Raw genomic sequence first — 21597 nt, 5'->3', positions numbered from 1 at the left:
GCATGCATCAGGCCAATCACAGGGACATTATGCTGCAAATTGGACGTATAAATGACCCTTTTGATGGAGTGCTGCTGTTGAAGTTTGGCTCTGAATGTCTCAGATTAGAGACGGGCTATATGAGGAAGCTGTATGCCTGCAATAAAGTGCTGGTTCCCTGTTGGGAGCTGATATGGATTTTCATGAGGTGCACTGTCAAATTATAAATGATGTTAACCCCTTAACGTCTGTGTTCCCCCTTTAACTGTCCTTTAAAGGTACAGTGTGTAGGATTTGGTGGCAGCGCTGTAGTTGCAGATTGCAACCAACTGAGTACCCCTCTACTCACTCCTCCCTTTCAAAGACTGCGGTAACGTGAGCCGCCGAGTGCAAAACCGTGGTGACGCTGTTCGCCTTGTTCAGAGGCCATCCTTACCATAATAACACTACTTTAGGAGCAACAGAAGTCAGATAGCGTCTGGCGGTACCACGGTTTTGCACTCTGCAGCTCATGTTACTGCAGTTTCACAAGCGTGTCGGAGAACTACGGTGGCCTTCAGGTAATATAAAAACACCAAAGGCTCTCTCTAGAGCCAGTGTTTGGTTTGTCCGTTCTGGGCTACTGTAGAAACATGACGGAGCAACATGGCGAACTCCGTGAAGAGGACCCGCTCCCTATGTAGATCTGAAGGGCTCATTCTAAGCTAACGAAAACAAAATAATTCTTAGGAGGCTTTCCCATCAGGGACCTGGGCCTGGATACGAGTACACTTGACCCCAAAGTTCAGTTCATTTGATTAGTGTGAACACTTCGTACCGTACTCTGGCACAGTTCGTCGATCCGTACTCGAGTCCACTTGAAAAGGTGGTCTCGAGTACGGTTCATGTATACTCAGGCATGGTTTGCATCAGGTGTGAAAGCCAACCGTAACGAAACACAGAAGTGGACTGCTATTTAACACACGTAACCTTAGCAGTGAGCAAGTAGTTTTGACGCCGTCGGTCTCATCCAAACTCTGTATATGTGCGCAGAATGCACCGATCTCATCCTCTGAACTGTACGGCCATGGGTGATAGCGCAGGACGGAAGGCGAGAGGTTCCTTAAAATATAAACAATAATAAGCATTTCGGTTGAGTGATGTTTGTTATTTTATTTCGGTAATTTAATGGTCCGCCTCAGAAGAATGAGAGCTGCTCAGCGGGCAGAGAGAGAGCGAGACAGCGGGGGAAACAGAGTGCAGTCGGCATATTTTCAAATCAAACTCGGTGAAATAAGAGTTTATTTCGACTGAACCAGAGTTGGTGACTGTTTGAAAGACTAACGACGATGGTTTTCGTGAGTTTTATTTTGTTTCCGTCAAGGTTGAATGAAGTGTTTAATGATTCTCCGCCGCTAGAACAGATGATCTCAACATAAACAAATACATGTGGATGATGACGAAAGTGTACAGTACCAGAGTTCTCCCACACGCTTGGCACACGGGAGAAGTTTCACTTTCACCGCTAGATGCCGCCAAATCCTACACACTGCACCCATAAGACCTGAGGCTTGCATTTAAGGGTTATATGCAGAGATGAATCTGTGAGGACATGCAATCATAAACAGAAATGGAAAGCATTTGTAATACTATTATTTTGTATGGTATTTTTTTGGTATTTTGTGATTATTAAACTGTCTGCATTTATTCCATCTCCCTGAATTACATTTAGACAAAATGAATATTACAAATTCCCCATTAGAGCAAATGCTTTTAGTAGATTCAGCCTAATGCTTCTCCTCTTACTCAGGTGAGTCACCTCGGCTGGCGTTCCGTGTTTTCATTTTGTCACTTAAAATCTCCTCTGAGTATTTGGGTTTTTGCTCTTCTAATAAGCGGCCACTGGAGAGAAAGTGCAATTGTATGAAATTAAAAGGAAACCTCCTGAGGAAGGTAATGTGTTTGTACGCACATCAAAAGGAAAAGAAAAGGGTTGAGCTGACAACATCTCTCTACAGCTTGTGCGACTCGTGCTGTGCCAGCCGTGCTTATGAAGCAGTCCTTGAACAAGGGCGTTTTTTGATTTGGCCTGTATCTTCCTATGTGTGTATGTATGTGTGTGTATGTGTGAGTTCTCCACTGCTCAAGGTGCCTGCCAATTGAATGACTTTGCTCCGAGGGATTAACAGTAACAGTGATCTATCTCTTCATGAAATCTGTCTGTAGCTCTTGAAAAATTTTTTTTTTAAAATGTTGAACTACACGCAACCCTGTGTGCCTGGCTGCATGCGCACACACACACACACACACACACAAGTCCGTGCAAAGACTTTACATGTGCTTGCATCATCATCCCTTTAATTGAGCTTCCTCTGCCTGTCGCTGCACTCCATCCATGCACTCCCACTTTCTTCTCCTCTCCTCTCCCACTCTGTGCCGTCATCCAGTCTGTCCAGCAGCCAGCTGCACACTCCTCCTCTTCATCACCTAGCAGAATAATGAATGTACATTTATTTAAAAGAAAAAGATTAACAATTCATCCCGGCCCTGGTTTTCTCTTCGCGCTACAAATAATCGATTGACACAATGAAGCGGGAAAAGAGAAGCATGGAGAAATCAATTTGGGCTCGAAGTCAAGGTGAGAAAGGCACTCGCATCATAAAATCAGCTGCTATAGACGAAGACTGTCTGCAGAGAGAGACCCAGAGGATATGACTGGACTGTCTCTATCGCTGGTGTGGATCAATAACAGGAAGCATGGAGGTCAGAGGTGGAGAGGCTTGACGCTAACCTGTATTGTATTTCTCACACTGTGTATGCAATACTAGAATGAGGAGCAGGTCATCTTAACTATCACCTCCATTCTTCCTCTCACTTCAGTTTTGTTTTTCTCTTCCTCTAATGCCATTTTTCTATGCAGTGCAAGAACGTAAAGGTTACAAAGGGGGGGAATGTGAGAAACAAAAACAGTCCTCCAGACATTTCAGAGGAGACAAACAACCACAGCCAAAGTAATGACTAAATTTTAGTGTATCTCTCACTTTGCTTTGCTATTCCACTCAATCTCTGGAGAGCATTAGTCATCCGGGTGTCAGGTGGAGGAGGTTTGAATGCTTTTCAAGGAACATTTAAACATTTCTTTTGTCAGAAAATGCCCCACACTGGCTACAAAAAGACAAAGAAAAAGTGTGTTTCATTAAGATTTATTCATATGAAAATAATATAACAATAATAAGAACATAACAGATGTTTCAAACTGCTTTAAGAAGGACTGTGTTCAGTGTAATGTCAAGGGCTGTCCCTGAATAATAAAAAAAACTTCTTAATTGAATGACAGATACAGGATTTGCTCACTTTTTGAACAATCACAAATTAGTTTTTTGACGTGAGGGACTTCTGCAAATGAATGCAGTCATGCAAAATGACATTTTACATCTAGCGTATCATTGTAGCAATACATATTTGTGAATATTTAAGTGATTTTTGCAGGTAACTTTCCAGGAAATAACTCTTTAAACATAAAAAAAAAAGACCCAGCCCATCTTCATTTTACTAACTGACTAATAAGGGGCTGTCTCACAAATTTTTATATTTGAGTGCATTTCTCATAACATCATGTCCATCACAACATCACAACACCTACTCAGCATCCTATTCCAAACTGTAATCCTTTTAAAGTGACATTTTTCTGCCCCATAGCACAACATAACTGTGACATACTAGTCTATCCTGCACACCTTTCCCATACTACCCTCTCAGTTATCATCACAAGACATTTCACCGTCAAGCCCAAAAAGCAGATAACAATGCAGTTTTATTGTTATATAAGCTTATATGTATATATATATTAGATATATTCCCTCTTCACTAGGTGTCTTGCTAGTTTCTGCAGTGACAGCGTGACTCCTACTTTTGTCACTGTAGCTCTGCCAGAGACACGTCCATGCTATTTCATTTCTGGGCTGCTAATAGAGGTCAACGCAAGTCATGTTTTTCTTAACGCCCCATTTAACCTTGAACAGCACTGCAGTTCAGTCCAGCTTGACCGGAAAAATGTGGTCAGAAGAATGTGTTAAAGTCTGATAAATGGTTTTATAAGAGTATCCTTGGGCCTCGCTGGCAAATACAGTATAGGAATGTGCTTCTGTGTAATCCTTGATTGTCGAACACTGACCTACCTACCTACCTACTTACCTACTGGTCGTGTTGGTGTCAGTAAAGTGCACACAAACTGTGGGCCGGGAATCTTTTTAGTAACGTGACAAAAGCAGGTGTGTCCCAGCAGCTCGGAGCTGAGTTGTTAACGGGTTAAAAGGCTGATGTGCTTTAGGCCCACGAGAGGTAGCTGGCCTTGTAATTATTATGCTGAAGTGTCACTAATACGTGTGGGTGGAGCCGTCGACCAGAGAAGAAGAAGTGGCACTCTTATCTGCCACTTAAATGTTGAATTAGAATAAAATCTGACTGCCAGATTGACGACTGGAGAACACTAAGAATTACCTAACTGCTCATTGTCATCAGGAAACCTTCTTTTAGCTCCAGTAATATATGCCTAAAGAGAACGTTTTTCTCTTACTTTCCTCTGGTGGAAGTGCACCTGCTATTGATTTCCTTTTGTATTTTAAATTTGTCTAAAGTACTGGAGGTCTATTTGGTCCACTGTGCATGTGCTTGATATTCTTGTGCTTGTGCCTTTTCTCCTGTATTGTAATAAGTTCTAGAAATTCACTCCATGCAGGGGATGTGGACTGAGTGCTGAGGCTGTGTGTGAGTGCAGACGTACAGTCCTCGGCCACCTGCAGGAAAACAAATGATACTAAACAACCCAGCAAAGCCCTGCTGAAGCGTCAAAGAGGGGTCCTATAGGTCTATGTAGAATAAATCCTCATTCTGCTCCTCACGCTCCCTCACAGCTGGTGTCCATGTCGATGTCAGTCACACAGTTGTTTCGATCTTTTCGATGATCTCTATCATTGACTTGGAGGGGGAGAGAAGAGAACAGTCGTCCTGATCCCAGAGGCTGCCGGGGCTGGAGTTCCCATCTGTGCTCAACTCGTCGTCCTCCTCCTCCTCGCTCTCCTCCTCGCAGGACTCCAGGTAGTGCAGACCCAGCGCGTTGATGCCGGAGTCCTCGGAGCTGGACGGAGAGGAGCAGTGGTCCATTTTGGGGCCTTTTATCTTATCCACGGGGGTAGGATGTTTGTGTTCACTGTACACCTGCTGGACCGGCTGCACAGGCGCAGGTGCATGTTGGGTCGGCGGTGCAGGCTTCACTGGTTGCCGAGGCTTTTGGGGCAACTGAGGTGTAGCGGGAGCAGGTGGGGGAGGGGTAGGAGGATGAGGAGGTTCTGGTAAGGGAGGCGGGGGGCGCTGCACGTAGCACATCTTTCCGTTGATGCGTTTGACGATGTAGTCATCCACAAACAGATCCGCGATGACGCAGTACTTGGGCGACTCCAGGTGAGGTGGGGACTGGAAGCAGGGGGCGAGCTTCAGGAAGCGCTCAGCCAGAGCGACGGACAGGTCCATAGTGTTACTGTACTCTGCCCCAACAGTTGGCACGGTGGTGCTGGGCATTAGGCACACATTGGTCATGGGCTGGTACACATACTTGCCTAAAGGGGGGAAAAATAGAAAAAAAAACACTCTGATTAACTCACTGTGTGCTACCAGCACCAAATGGCACAGTCAGTCAGGACGGCGTTATCAGCTGTAACCGCCGTATGAGAGCAGTGCAGCGTGACGGCCGTGAGCTAGCCAGTGGAGCACGCTCACATGCACTAATACCACGCACGGCCGGTCCGGCGATGTTGCCCAAAGCAAGGAGAAGCTCGGATTGAAACACACACAGAGGGAGATTGACTTCATTCTCTGCTCAGGTAGACATTACTCCTCTATATCTTTACATAGCAGATAGTAGTTTGATGCTGTATTAATGCTCTGGATATCGTATAGAACCTTTAAAAGGTGATAATATGTCAGTGTTGTGTTAACAGCTTGTTTTCCGCTGTCCCAAAGCGACCTAAACAACACTAAATGCAGGTTTAAATCAATTAAATAGTAAATTAATCCAAACTGGCACCATGTGGAGACATTTGGCAGAAATCCAACCAGCAGCATGAAAATGCACTCTGAAAATTTAAAATCATGTAAATAAGCTTTGCTTTTAAAAGACAGTGAAATAAAAATACATTTTACAACCTCTTGTCCTGTGTCTCTGCATTAATTGTTCTTTTATCTTATCTCTTGGAATACACCAAATACATGTCCCAAAAAAGCATATTTGAGCATTTACATATCAAAATCTCTCTTTTCTATTCCTATCAATTCCTGAAATTGCGTTGCTAGGCAACAGCTTGGGTCCATGTTTACTTCCTGTCAGCTGATGTCATTCACACTGCAACTCAAAATAAACTGGTGGTGCCTTCAAATGAAACTCGTGGGCTTGTGTTTACAACATGGGAAGTCGTGTACACGACCTCATTTGAAGGCACCAATGGTCTATATTCGATGGCACTTTGGGGGCGTATACATCCATCCACCTAATCAAATGTGAAACCTTCCCATCATGTAAAAACTCTTAGCTCATGGTTCGTTGTAGCTACCAGAGAAATATAATTGTAATATTTACAGTGAATAAACATGTTTTTTCAGTCAGTCTCGACCAAGGACACAGTTTTGAAGATGCCAAAAGTGGTTTTGGAGGCACAAGTGAATAGTGTGTCTGGGATAACTTAACATCTGTCATTTCTTAAAGGCGGTAGCAATTTTCGCATCACAAAGCATTTCGTTCTGCTAAAGGCAAAAATACCTGCCTTGCCACCACCGTCTGAGGTGAAGCTGCAGTCGGAGTGTAGCATAATTTAAATTTCAGGCCATCCAGAGCAGTGCGGCAATCATTTCTGACTCTAAGAAGTTGATGCAAGACTTAATTCAAAAATGACGAAATGAAAGCCATACAACAACGTGGTGCTGATTTTAAATCTGGATACTAACATGATGGCTTACGATGGTGTAAGATTGGTGTCATATAAATCTTCTATGAGATAAAAGGACCTAAATTTATTCTGGAAAGTGTCCATTCATATACAGATTTTCTAACGCCTTCCATGTGAGTTATGCCTCCCATCTTGGCAACTCGTATACTGGTGGTGATTGTGCAAAATGACTGCTCCCAAATGTTACTCATTGTCTGCAGCCCACTGCCTCCAACTCTGAGCCGCGCTGCCTGAATAGTGCGGCTCAGATGTGTGTTTAACTGGCTCCCTGGAGAGAGAGAAACTACAGAAGATGACAGGCCTACGCATCACTTCCTCTCACTCGGCGTTGTCCTTCTTGTCTTTTGTTTCACCGGCTGGGGGACCCATTCAATCAAAATCTTTTCCCAGGTTACACTGAAAACATCAAACTTCTTCAAAGTAGCGAAGTGTTTTGAGAGTTTGCTGATGAGACATTTTTGCACCACACAAAAGATATTTAGTTTAATTAAATCTTTCGTTTCTGCCCACAAGAACTTAATTCATGTGAGCACCTCTTTATCAAGGACACAAAACTGCATCATCCACCCATGTGAAGCAATTAAAAGAGGCCGTATACTTTGTAAACACTGTTAACAGAGAACACAGGAGCTAATGGTGATACAGACAAAAGGGGGGAACAGTAGCCATCCTCTGTTTAATGAGAGAAACTCAATGGTCCATGTTCAGGCTGAGACGGGCCCACTCAGGCAGACACGATAGCTGCAACAAATGAGAGCTAAAGCTGTAGAAGGCAATGTGTTGACATTTAGTTTTTAGCGTATTACATCTAATTGCATTCATCCATCTGGAGTTTCAAATACCATGAGCAATACTGGGGGACAGACAGATGCATGGGCAGACAACAAGACAGACATATGGAGCTAACGCAACACCAACACTGGTTTTCCTCAGCAGCCTTACAGAAGGAACACAGCCTGTCTGTAGATTTACAAGGTGTGTGCTGAATGCAGAATTAGTTTGCACTAAACTGGAAATATCACTGTTTCCATCAGCCCCCAGAGGACTGAGCGTTATGTGTGAGATTAATCTCACTTTGTCTGGCAAAAAGGAGAAAAGGAGAACCTCCACACGTTAAGCAAAACACAACTTTCTGTTTTCTAATACCTGAGCTGCATGCTCTAAAATAGTCTGCGTTGGATTTTTACAAATGCTGTACGATTACAAATACTATCATTATTACAAATGCTGTAGGTGGTGGCAGTTACTTAAAGATACCTTGTTTTCAGTCTCTATTAACGGCATGTAGAACTGCAACGATTAGTCGAGGACAGGAAATTAATCTGCAACTATTTTGATAATCGAATAATCGTTTTACTCATTTTAAAGCAAAAATGCCAAACATTTGCAGGTTTTACCTTCTCAGATCTGAGTTTTTAAATTGTTTTTTTTTATATATTTTTGGACTTTGGACTGGTGATTGGACAAAACAAGATATTTCAAGATGTCAACTTGGGCTCTAAGAAATTGAACAACCCGATGTCACGACGAAACGGGTAATAAACCCGCCTGTCCACAAGAGGATAGCGTGTCAGCGTCACGTTTTTCCTTGCCGAAGCGTAATTATTGCACGAGTGTATGAAGGTGCAGTACCAGCAGGGGGCAACAAAAACACTTAGTTAGGTTTAGGAAAAACATCATGATTGACCTTAAAATAAGGACAGAAACTAAGTAAAATGCGTACGGAAACAACGTAATGTCAGTCCGGAAAACACGTGACAAATGTCATCAACGTTACTTACAAAACAAAACACCGGCCTCCTGGTTGAAAGTCCTGTGTTTGTTGAATGAAAACAATTGTTAGTTGCAGCTCTAGGATTTTCTTTCACATTCTTTGACTATGATAATTTAAAGTGGAGTTTTTGACAACTAGTAGCGCTACGGAGCAATGTTTTTACAAGTGGGTTCCAGTTTTTTGTCTGCATCATGTTCACATGCACTAACAGTAGCAATACGGCCACAACGGCAGAGAAGAAGAAGACTGCAAGCCAACAAACATTAATGTAAAAGATGCATAATTTAAAATATTTTTAAAGTGACTTTGCAAATGTTGTATGAGGGAGAAAATGCATTCAGCGTGTTTGTAAGGCCGTAAGTATACACACAATGATTTCTGGTAAGGAACAATGGTTTCTTTACAAGTAAACTCAACAAGGCACCTTTCATTTTTAAATACCTGTCAAAATGTTGGTTGTTAGAAATGTCTCATCCTGCATATCGTGTATCAACTACGAGCAACAAGGTCCACCATAAATGGACTCAACAATAGACAGAAAAGTCCCAACAAAGCTGAACAGACGAGCTAGTGTATTGTGTCTCGTTACTGGAAATATACAAATCCTGACTGACAGCCAGTGAACACTGTCTATGCAGCTTTATTGATATTCAGTTGTACTCTACCCTTCTGTGTTTCCAGTGCTGTAGCCCTTGCATGACAATGTCAGTTGTTAAGCGGCCTCTGCACTCTCTCCCTCTGCCTTGTGTGTGTGTGTGTTTGTATTTCCATACTAACAAAGACCAGATGTCCTCACAAAGAAAGAAAAAAATGAGGACATTTTGCCATCCCCCACTTCTTAGTTTAGGGTTATGACATGAAAGGTAAGGCTGGCGTTATATTGTTCTTATTGTCAACAAATTCCATAAAAAGACCAAAACTAACTTTCCGTGGCATTCAGCCAGACACCCATTGATTTCTACTGAATATTTAAATAGTTAAAAATGGGTCACAAATATATATAGCTTAAGAAAAAAAAGAGGCGATGATGCATTATTTGGGGACTATTTTCTGTGGATTAATACAGATTTAGTGGGTTGAGAATTTATGGCAGCAGGGCGGTGTATGTGGGACTGAATCAAAATAAACTAGTGTCCATGTTCATGGTAATGAAAGGGAATATGTCATACCGTGCAAGAGTGTGTATTTAAAGGTGCTAAATGCAAGATTGCCAGCATTTCTATTGCCTCCGCATGGCTCTCAACATGGCAACAGCTCGTAGCTAACGGTGCAAACTACGGCAACACTGCTGACAGAGCTAACAGTGTTTACCTGGGGGGGAACCGGAGGGTGCTGTAACCGCCATATGAGAGCAGTGCAGAGAGGTGGTCGTGAGCTAACCGGTGGGGCACGCTCACAAGCACAAATATGCACTAAAAGCGTGCGTGGGTGGCCCGGCGATATCAACAAAGTGAGGAGAAGCTAGGATTACAACACACACAGTGGGAGAGCGACTTCATTCTCTGCTCAGCTAGACATTACTCCTCTATATCTTTACAAAGCAAATAGTTGTTTGCTCCTATATTAATGCTCTGGATATTGTATAGATAACCTTTAATAGTTTTTGGACAGCAATGGAGGTCTGTGGCACAGAGGCAAAAGCTATATCAGGCTCTGGCTGCACAGAAAATACTCATTAGTCGGATCAATTCATTGTTGGATTTGGAGTAGAGTGCAAAATATCAAAGGTAATATATCTTACATTTCCCATCCTTTTTGTTGTTTCATAGTGTATTTTCTTCTTCCTAACTGGCCACAGATAGACAACATGCTGTCACGAGACATTTCTAGCCCTGCTGCAATGAATAGAATAAAAGGAATACATGAACAGTAAATGTGAGAGTTGTTGAGTCCGTGCTTCAGAATCAAAAGTAGAAGCTTCTCTGCAGACCGACCACTTTACACCTACAATCATACCGTGAAAAATCAACTGCAGAGGAAACACAGGCACAATGTTTTCCACTGACAGCAGCATCAGTAGACCAGAATAGCATGCCGCCACAGGACATTTTGCACTTTTGAGTATGGCGAATAACTCCTTGCTTTTTTTCTTAACTGGAAAGTCTTTCATCACGTTATCATTAAGAGCCGCTGAAAGCAACAAGTTCACTGGAGACTGATGAAAGGCATTCTGGGGGATGTAGGAGATCGCGGACTAGAGGAGATGTAAATGAGGCAGCTGGATACATCAAAAGAGGAAGTAACAGCGCTTCATTAAAAATATGTAATTATGATTTCAGGCGATCTACAGAGTAGTGGCAAAGAACGTATATTGCTGAGGAGTGAAAGTCAATTGTTCATTCCATTGCAACTTCGGTGCCCAGCAGCAAAGCTACGCCTCCGCCATTTTGGACTGTAAGCGACTACCAGACGCCAGTAAAACGTCCGCCTACTAAGTGCCGTTCAAAAGTAAAACAAGATGATTAATTCTGTTATATTGTCATAATTCTAATGTCTCTACTGAAATGGCCTGTGTTAAACAATAAAAATATTATAAATATGCATCCTGTTATAACTATTTATTTACTTACTTGTTTATTTATTAAACGTTTTTGCCCGGCCGCTTCCCAGAGGAACATAAAGTTAGTGATGGACATAAATGTAAGTTAGAAAAATTTAACAGATTTTGAGAGCAATCTCAATCTTTTTCATGTCAAGGACCTCCTAAATAGATGTACAATAGACCCCAGACCATGGATGTATAAGAGGTTGTGCCTTGCGTGTTAGTAAATAGCCTACAACTACATTAAATTCTGTTTATGTCATGCTACTAGCACTACTAGCTACTGGCCGATAGCCGGTTGTTTGGGAACAGAGACATTAATACATCCATCACGGTACAGGCTTACAGCATACAGCCCATGGGTGTATCATAAGATAATAAAAGTGTTGAATTACAGCCAATTACAGATGCATACAGCTAGCAGGAAGCTGGCAGAACTGGATATGTCATATGAGCGTGCAGGGCGGTGAAGTCCCGTGGGTCAGATGCACGTTCATTATGCCGAGGAAAATATCTCTGGATTTGGCTATTAGTGAATTTTACAACTCTTAGGACAGAATTATTTAAATGAGGGTTATTTAAGTGTTTGTACTGAGAAGTTCATTTACATCGAAAGAAATTATCCTCTGATTTACAGACGTCTCTTCATACATTCATGGCCATGGACTTATTGACGTTTTCAGTCCAAAATGGCGGAAGTGCTAGTGTAGCGCCATCTAGGGGCCATTTTCAAAAAAGCACCAGAGTTTCACTTCTCTGCTTCTATACTCTTTGGTGGAGGTGACTCTTTCCCCTACTTTTACAGTTAGGCAGTGAGCTTTGTCAGTGAAAATACAAAGAAAGGTGTCCAAAAATAACTAAATATCATGAAATATCTACAATATATATTAGGGGAAATGTGGGATTAATTATGTGAGTCAGTGTGAGAATCAATTAGCTCAATTTAATTGTTGGAACAAGGAGATAGAGAATGTTACATACAGCCAAAGGCGTTTTTTAAAATACATTCATGGGTGAAATCAAGAGTTCGAGAGGTTAATGAGACAGTGGGAAGTTACAGATTGCTCTCTAGAGGAGGGAGTAGAGCGGAGGAGCTGCAATATGAGGAGATCCAACTCCTCTGCTCCCACCTGCCTCCATCTTGCATGCCTCCTCTGCTCTCTTTTGGGCCTGTGGCTGGCCGACGGCTGCATAGTCTGGTTTAATACAGGAGATGGTCTCTCTGAATAATGCAGCATGTACTGTAGCTCCTCAATATCTCACTCTCTCTCTCACACACACAGAGCCCTCGACATCAAACACCGTCCAAATTCCAGCTCTGCTGTCAACTGCAGCTGGAAGGAAAATACTTGGGAGACTGATTCTTCATTGTCGACAAACTCAACATGTAGTGAAGATGAATGGGCGCGACTGCCTCACACAGATTATGTCATTTTAATAACGGCTTATATGAAAGCCTCAGCAGAGTCTGAGTCATTAACAACCCCCTCAGTTAGATTTTTTTTGTACGTTTGAGCCGAAGCCAGAAGTCTTTATGTGCAGCCTGAGCAGATCTTCTACTGTAAATGCAGTTCAAAGCAGAATGTCGGCAAAAACAGGTGAACAAAAACTATTATTTAAGCAGATTGTTTTCATCCATCAACAGCTGCTGCACCCATTTGGCCGGTGGATACGGTCCGCTCGCACATCCGCTGCTCTTTGTGTTTAAATCTGTCCAACAAAGAGGCTGCAGCCGGGGCAACAACACAAGTTTCAGGTTTCAGCGAAGGGGACGGTCTGACCCAGCATCATGTGAAACTCCTTTCCGGTTTCCTGTCTCGTGCCTCCAGAGGCAAAAGCCTGTTCCTGACATGCAGCCAGAATGAAATCCACTGTTTAGTCTGTCACCATAGTGAAGAAATGCAACTCTCTGGACTGTTTTTCCTGTGCATAGTTGTCAAGGCCTTAAAGCATAGGTTCAGATTTCTTCAAGTCTATCTTAATACAATACTCACGTGTCCAAAATGTACTTAAATCACAGTGATCTGCTCTATTCATCGACAATCTCTGTTAACTAGGTAATAGGCCTTTTTCACAGCAGACATTTTGACTCATAAAAGCACAGGTGTTCCTAATAACATTAACGATGGCTCTGTTCTGTTAAAGTGTCCCAGTAAGCTACGACAGTGTGACAAGAGAGCCAGCAGGCACAACACCAGGACCCTGAAACTGAAGCAGCCATCTTATAATTTTATTATCTACATCTGTTCTTTTCCTATTTTCCTATTGTGACATGTCAAAATGTCTTCCTGTGAAAACTGTTGTTCTCTTCGTTAATGCATGATGGACATCAACACCAAGCTGTTTGCTGCCTTTTGTAAAGGCATTACCACAACAAGATTTAAGTCACCTTTTAGCTTGTCCCTACAGTGAGGTAGTCCAGGTAGCCAGGAATGAACGAAACAACAATTAGGCTACGTGGGTTACGTTTGAATCAACTTGATTCCTTTGAAAAAGTTACCTTGTTGCGTGCAAATATGCATTGTAAAGCTCAGCTCAAGGCTAATATGAGGCATTAAGTTAGCCAAATCAAATGGGTATCTTACAACGAACTGATCTCATGGGCAGGCGTATAAAAAGCACGACATAACAACATTCCGCATGTCATGACGATGCATTTTAGCGTTTTCGCATGTTATTTGTACGCCGCTTTTCACATCTCATTTGTAAGGGCTATGCAATGCAACAAAACTACGGTGACGTCCGCAGTTAGGTTTAGGGTACAAAATCACTCACTTAAGTTTAGGCAACAAAATCACTTAGTACCAATAAGTATGTAAACTAAGTAAAATACGTACAGAAACAACGTAACATGACTACGGAGAACACGTCACAAATGTAACTTACAAAAAAAAACACTGGTCACAAACAGCGGTCTCCTGGTTGAAAGTCCTGTGTTTGTTGGACCCATCCACCTCCCCTCCCACCTGCCATAAGCGGTCTTTATTCTATGTCACTAGCTGTGACGGTTGCATATTTACACGCATGCCTTTACATTGCAGTCAGTACAGACTACATGGCGTACAAATGACACATGAAAATCAAGAATGGCATTCTAAATGCTTTGCACATTATCGTTTCATTCATACTCCTTTTTGTGCGACTGGGCAAAGTTGCAGTCTTCTTTGTAAATAATTTCCTCTTTGTGTTTTCCTGTACAATGATTCCTTGCTGAGCTGCAATGAGGGGATGGTAACACAAACAGGGAATGTGGTATTACATGTACACAGACTTGAAAAGAATCTGCAATAATACTTTTAACAACTTTTGTGCTGCCCTGTTTCCAACACTGAGAGACCAGCAGTTAAAGTGGTTCCCAAACATGAACAATCAATAAAAAACATTCCCTCTGGCCAGCGCTAACAATGTATTGATCCTTTAATAATAGCTGAAGCTTTTTATGATTCAGCACTGCGGCAAATTTTGAATTGGTCAGCAAATCAATCAATATAAGGCAGAGCTTTATCCAATAAGTCTCCAAATTTCTTTTTAGAAATAGTTGCAAGCTACAGCTGTATGGTGTGACAGATGAGATGAGGAAGTCTGACAGAAAGATCCCTATTTCTTGTATCTACAAGAGCAGTACACGCTGTAACGTACAAAATAGGAACTGGCAGAGAACAAGTAGACTGACAAGACTGTTCAGGACTCATTAGACTCTGTTAGACTTTCTTAATGAGTAATTCATTGCTCTGCCTGGTAATTGTAATCAGTTAGTAGAGGATAAAGAGAGAGAAAAAATATTCAGACCAGGTGGTTCCAGTGTTGCTGTGAGCAGAGGCTCTCATCAGACATGACATATTGGCGGTGACACTAAACACAGCTAATTACCACTAATGAGAGGCTTGGACTGATGTTGTCACCAGCTGGGAACACTGCCTCCACATACATCCAAATCCAGTTTTCCCCATTTTCTCAGCCAAGGTTTTACAAAGCTACAACTAAGGGGAAACTGCTGGAAGGCCGTCAAAGCATCAGTTTGCAATGGCATCGAAGGAAACAGGAGAAGCCAGGAATTAAGTCACAGGTAATCACGGCTCAACAGGTACGATAATGAAAATAATTTGTGTTTAAGAATTAAAATGCAGAGCCAAAGTCTTGGTACACATTGACCTTTTGTATTTGTTTGCCTGGAAAGCTATTAAAAATGTAATTAAAAAGGCAGTCTAGCACGGCTCCCTGTGGTGAATGCGCAATTATCAGCCTCAGAACAAGTTTATACTCCAGACGACATTCATAGACCCGTTCAAAATCAAAAATGTGACAAGATAAGGGGTGTTAAAACATTTTCACCCTTTTGCATCCAGCGTTATTATGTATTGCTAGAGAGCGCGTGACGCCTGCCAGGAAGAGCAGGTGGGCGTCGCATGCAGAAGCAAGGCTATACTTTTCTCACTGGGTGTCCTGTTTCTGCCTGATTCAGCAGTCTAAGCTGGTTTATTCTCACTGTGGTGCATGAGTGTCCTGCGAGGGGAGCCTGTGAATTACAGTGGAAAGAGATGTGAAGGTGAGATGCTCCATTATGATGTGGCTGGCTCTTTCTTTTCTTCCACAATAAGCCTGAATTAAATAAGGCAGATGCAACTAAATATTATTTTCAATTAATCTGTTGATTATTTTCTCGATTAATCGATTAGTTGTTTGGTCTATAAAATGTCAGAAAATGGTGAAAAATGTCAATCAGTGTTTCCCAAAGCCCAAGATGATGTTCTCAAATGTCTTGTTTTGTCCACAACTCAAAGATATTCAGTTTACTGTCATAGAGGAGTAAAGAAACCAGAAAATATTCACATTTAAGAAGCTGGAATCAGAGAATTTGGACTTGTTTTTCTTAAAAAAAATACTCAAACCGATTATCAAAATAGTTAGCGATTAATTTATTAGTTGACAACTAATTGATTCATCGTTGCAGCTCTAATTAGCACCCAGGTGTCAGTAGCCAACAATACTATTTGCAGACGACCCAGTCACACTAGACTATATGCACTGTATGTATATTTGAAAAAAACCTAACTAAACTTAGACTGAAAACAGAAAATAATTATGAAAAAATAAATAAATAAATAAATCGACTAAATGTGAAAATAGGCTTCTCATGGAACACAAACCCAGTCCTGAGTTTGACACATTCATCCGCCACAACCTTCTCCCTGCATGCACTTTATTGCTCTTTATATTACTACTACTACTAAATCTTTCTGCCAGAAAGGGCTTTCTGGCAGCTATCCGTCACAACAGAAAAGGAGTTTCACATGCAGCTAACTACTGTTAAATTAAGTAGCATATTCAACTTGGCCGGGTGTAAATAGCAGAATAGCTGCCGTGTGACTATTCTCACCCGGGTGCAAATAAACACTCCGATTAAATCATGGGGACAAAGTGCTCCGTGTCCATTGTGCAGCACATTTTCAGCCAGAGTGATGAATATTTCAAAGCAGAAAGGAGGAGCAAGTCTAAATGTTTACAAATGATGTAACACTGAACAGGCTTTGCTGAGAAACATAAATCCCAGTTGTGGCTCATCATAAACACCGGAGAGAATTCATCATTTTTCTGCCACATCAGATATTTCAAATCACTTGGCTTGTTCTGGACAGAGGCGGGCATCTAAATCCAATGATTACATGGCAAAGATTACAATGTGACTTGTGCAGTTGCACACTATAAGCCCTGCCTGAGTGGTGCAGGGTGATTGTGTTTTACACTGATCTGAGGATTTTCAGGGCAGCCAGAGATGGGATAAATTAGGGCAGCACAAAGAGACGGACATCCTGTCAGCTTCAGGCACGGCTATTGTGGCTCTGCGGTGGCGTGGAAGTGTCAGGTCGAGAAAGGTTCAAATGGAGAGAAAGTGACTGAGGTGCATGGGCGGTGAAAATGTCACTTCACAGAGTGAACAGAAAATTGTCCAAGTCTGAGTGGAGCTGCTGCCTTGTACTCTATTCAGTCAATTCAACAGTCAGTAGAAATGATATTGATTATATGGTGTTAATGATATTGATTTCAGTTCATATTTTCATATATTTGGCCTGTAGCTGAAGACTATCAGCTGCTGTACTTGACTAACTGCTTGACTTTGTATTGATTTTGTAGCCAATGGTCATAATTTAAAGGATAATGATGTTAATTTTTTCATATTGTCAACAGAGTGCTCCAGGAATTATGTATTTTTGTAAGCCAACCAGGAAGTTAGCATCGCCCTGGTTACCTTGACAAAAAGCCAATGAGATTTTTCCATTGGGTTTTGGATTATTGCAGAAAATAAGCTCTGTGGCAAACAAACGTTTATGATACTTACACGTTTTGTTCATCAAGATAATCTCAAAAAATTAACACCACTTTAATGCTTTTGAAGCGTAAATGAAATCGGCAGAAGTAAAAAGCTAACGTTAGGCTATAAACGAGCTACACCGCGGTCGCAAGAGCGCAAGTATACTCAACGAGGCTGTTAAGGCGGACGATTCGGCGTGATGACGTTTAGTAGTCTCATTTAGTCACTTGTTAGCAAGGAAAAGTTTCAAAATTCACGAGTGAGATATTTATTGATGTATTTTATGTCGTAGAACAAAACGTTGAAATCTCTTTTAAGCTTGTGTTAACCACAGACCTCATTTCAGGCATCTAACTAAAAACTCATTGACCTCCAGAAGAGGGAACCGAAAATGCTAAAACGCTAACTCATTCCCAGGTTTTAGGACTCATTCCTGCACCGCTCAATAAATCCCATGAAAAGACCAGACCAGTATGTTAATTAATGTCTCAGTACTTATCCCTACACCCCATCTGCAGCACTCAGCCCCAGGCCCATTTCTTTCTATGGAAAATGTAAATCTTTAAATTTAGGTCACAACTATACAGTTTCATTTTTAAATAAGGCTAAATCATTTCCTTTAACAGCTGGGCATTGTCGTTTCTAGCAAACATAACTCAAACAGGAATAAATAGTGCATTTGTTGGGGACTATTTTCAGCTGTGGATTAATACACATTTGGTGCTCTAGAACGTACTCTTGAGTTCTGTATGTGGGATTGACTCAAAATAATCTACAATGCCCATGTTCATCATGATGGTCTATGGCACAGAGGAATGAATCAATTCATTGTTGGTTTTTGGTCTTTCTATGGGATTTGATGACGGTAAGAAAAATATCACAAGACTCAACCTTAAAAAGCAGAAATGAAAGTGATGACTCAAGTGTGACGTCAATGAGCATTTTTCTAAGTATCTCCATTAACAGTGAAGTAAAGGAAGGCTGATTTAATCAAATTAGATTTTTTTGTGCACTCCTTTTGATTCTTTTACATAACTTACACGCTCTTAAGACAGACAGATGCTCATAACCAGACATTAGACATAGGCCTTTTTGAAAATTAAGATTATTTGAGTTATTCTTGTGTTTTCCACTCTTAAATACCTTTAAACTTGAATTAGTTATCATTTAGAGTAAATGCAGGCACGTACAGAAATAATTCAACTCAACATTATTATAATTATAATAATCTGTGCTTTTGGACTGAAGCACTCTTTTGTGCACCAGTCAATCCTAAAATTAAATATGGAGCCTAATCGCAGATCAAATGTACATTTAAGGGTCTTGAATATATTGTCTGCAGTAATTGTAATGGTATGTTAAATATATATTTCCTGTTTTTCTTTTTTTTTTGTCTGTGTTGATGTTGAAAAATGGAGCTGGAAAAATGTCATAATAATGTAATATCATCATCATCAACATTTCTAACTTTAACATAACAACTACGGATTCAAACAACATACTGGAGGACTGCATTGGTGGAATCTATTTAAGTCACTACATTTCCATGGCCTGCACTGAACTACAGCTGCATACTTGGGCTGGATATCAAAATTGAACACAGATAAACAAGTAAAAAACAAAACCAGAAGAATATAGCAATACACACCAGAAGCAGGACCTTGAAACATGTTTCCCTGCTTCTGGATTTTGCAGCCTCCATTGTTTGACTACATAAACTATTCATACAAAGGGCGTCTCTGAACAAGGATAACTGTGACTCTTAAGTTTGACCTCGATATTATTGCAATAAATACAGACTCTAAAATATGTGGAAGATTTATAAAAAAAAAATGGATTAACACCACTGAGGCAGCAAATGTTGAGTGGAAGAGATGTGAAGGTGAGAAGCTCCGTTATGATGTGGCTGGCTCTTTCTTCTCTTCCACAACAAGCCTGAATTAAATAAGGCAGTCTATTAGCGCTAGGGATGCAACTAAATATTATTTTCAATTAATCTATTGATTTTTTTTCGATTAATCTATTAGTTGTTTGGTCTATAAAATGTCAGAAAAAGGTGAAAAATGTCAATCAGCGTTTCCCAAAGCCCAAGATGACCTCATCAAATGTCCTGTTTTGTCCACAATTCAAAGATATTCAGTTTACGGTCATAGAGGAGTAAAGAAACCAGAAAATATTCACATTTAAGAAGCTGGAATCAGAGAATTTTGACTTTTTTTTCTTAAAAAAAATACTCAAACCGATTATCAAAATAATTTAGTTAGCGATAAATTTATTAGTTGACAACTAATTGATTCATCGTTGCAGCTCTACTTAGCACCCAGGTGTCAGTAGCCAACAATACTATTTGCAGACGACCCAGGCACACTAGAGACTATATGTGTATATGTACTGTATGTATATTTGTCCTAAACCTAACCGTGTAGCTTTGGTGCCTAAACCTAACCAAACTTAGACTGAAAACAGAAAATAATTATGACAAAACGAACCCCAGTCCCGAGTTTGACACATTCATCCACCACAACCTTCTCCCTGCATGCACTTTATCGCTCTTTATATTACTATTACTATGTCTTTCTGCCAGCAAATGTTCACTCTGAGCTCCACATATGGAGTTAATATCATGTTGTCATTTTTAGATACACAATAAGACTATACAGATGCTTCTGCATTCACCATGGCCATGACTATATCAGTAAGATAGATTTAAGGTTATACAGAAAGCTATTAAAAGCAGGTAAAATAAACTTACAGTGATACCAGCCGAAGTGGCAGCACCAGAAACAAAACCAAAACCAGAAGAATATAGCAGTAAACACCACAACCAGGACCTTGAAACATCTATTTCCCTGCTTCTGAATTTTGCAGCCTCCATTGTTGGACTAAATAAACTATTCATACAAAGGATGTCTCTGATCAAGGATAATTGTGACTCTTAAGTTTGTCCTCGATATTATTGCAATAAATACAGACTCTAAAATATGTGGAAGATTTATCAAAAATGGATTTATTTATTTAAAAAGGATCCCCATTAGCTGATACCAATGGCACCAGCTAGTCTTCCTGGGGTCCGAAATCAAGTATATTAAATTTATCACAAACATATACAATATGTTGTATAACTATATATAACATCATATTTGAGTTACACTAATAACATTCAAATTTTCCAAACATATATAAATTTCACATACATACACAATCTTCCACAACAATCAAAAATGGATTAACACCACTGAGGCAGCAAATGTGTCACTCTGAGTGCCACATATGGAGTTAATATCTGCTTCATGTTGTCATTTTTAGATACACAGTAAGACTATACAGATGCTTCTGCATCCACAACATGGTAATATAGATTTATGGTAATACAGAAAGCTATTAAAGAAAGGTAAAAATGAACTTACAGTGACACCAGCCCAAGTGGCAGCACCAGTGCAGCTTGAAGCACTTCCCATGGCTGTGCGTCGCGCAGATGGAGAGCCCGTCACAAGGAAGGAAGTCGGGTCTCCCGGCGCAGCTCCTGGCCAAAGCCTGCGCCTCGTCCAACTTCTCACTCTTCGCACACTTTCGTGATCTCGAGGCGGCCATGCCAACATTTCCCGGATGATACAAACAAAACAAAAAAAAGCTTCGTCCAGAGTGAACTACAACATAACCAGGAGTACCGAGGTTTTACGGTCCACGCAGCCCAGGAGGAAGCTTCTCAACTGGGGGAGGAAGACAAGACTGCTGGATGTCTGATGTCTCCAGAGCACAGCTGCTCACACAAAGGGTGGAAACATATCCTGTAAAAAAAAAAGTAGAAGAGCGTCAATTAGCTGCGTGTAATATCACATTGAAAGCCTCCCATGTTTCGTGATCCACACACATCTCTCCAGCCTCCTCTCCTCGCGTCGCGTTGGGAAGCTCCTCTGCGCGCTGCTGGTGACGCGCGGACGGAACAGAGGCGCGCATCTGAACTTCATCATCACACAACGGGAGGAGTCCAGCAACACAAAGACAGCTGCTCTGC

General features: G+C 41.1%; 1 protein-coding gene across 1 annotated transcript; it reads right to left on the bottom strand.

The window, feature by feature from the left end:
- Positions 1–3145: 3145 nt before the first annotated feature.
- Positions 3146–21522, bottom strand: LOC141782785 (UPF0524 protein C3orf70 homolog B-like). The gene is made up of 2 exons (XM_074659512.1): positions 20990–21522; positions 3146–5573 (listed from the first exon to the last, which is right to left on the bottom strand). Exons 1-2 carry the CDS (start codon positions 21171–21173, stop codon positions 4894–4896), a joined length of 864 nt encoding a protein of 287 aa, XP_074515613.1. The 5' UTR covers positions 21174–21522; the 3' UTR covers positions 3146–4893.
- Between the last annotated feature and the right edge of the window lie 75 nt (positions 21523–21597).

The sequence above is a fragment of the Sebastes fasciatus genome, chromosome 14 (assembly GCF_043250625.1).
Source record: "Sebastes fasciatus isolate fSebFas1 chromosome 14, fSebFas1.pri, whole genome shotgun sequence".
NCBI classification, from domain to species: domain Eukaryota; kingdom Metazoa; phylum Chordata; class Actinopteri; order Perciformes; family Sebastidae; genus Sebastes; species Sebastes fasciatus.
The sequence above is the reverse complement of the archived record's forward strand: the minus strand, read 5'-3'. Positions and strand labels throughout refer to the sequence as shown.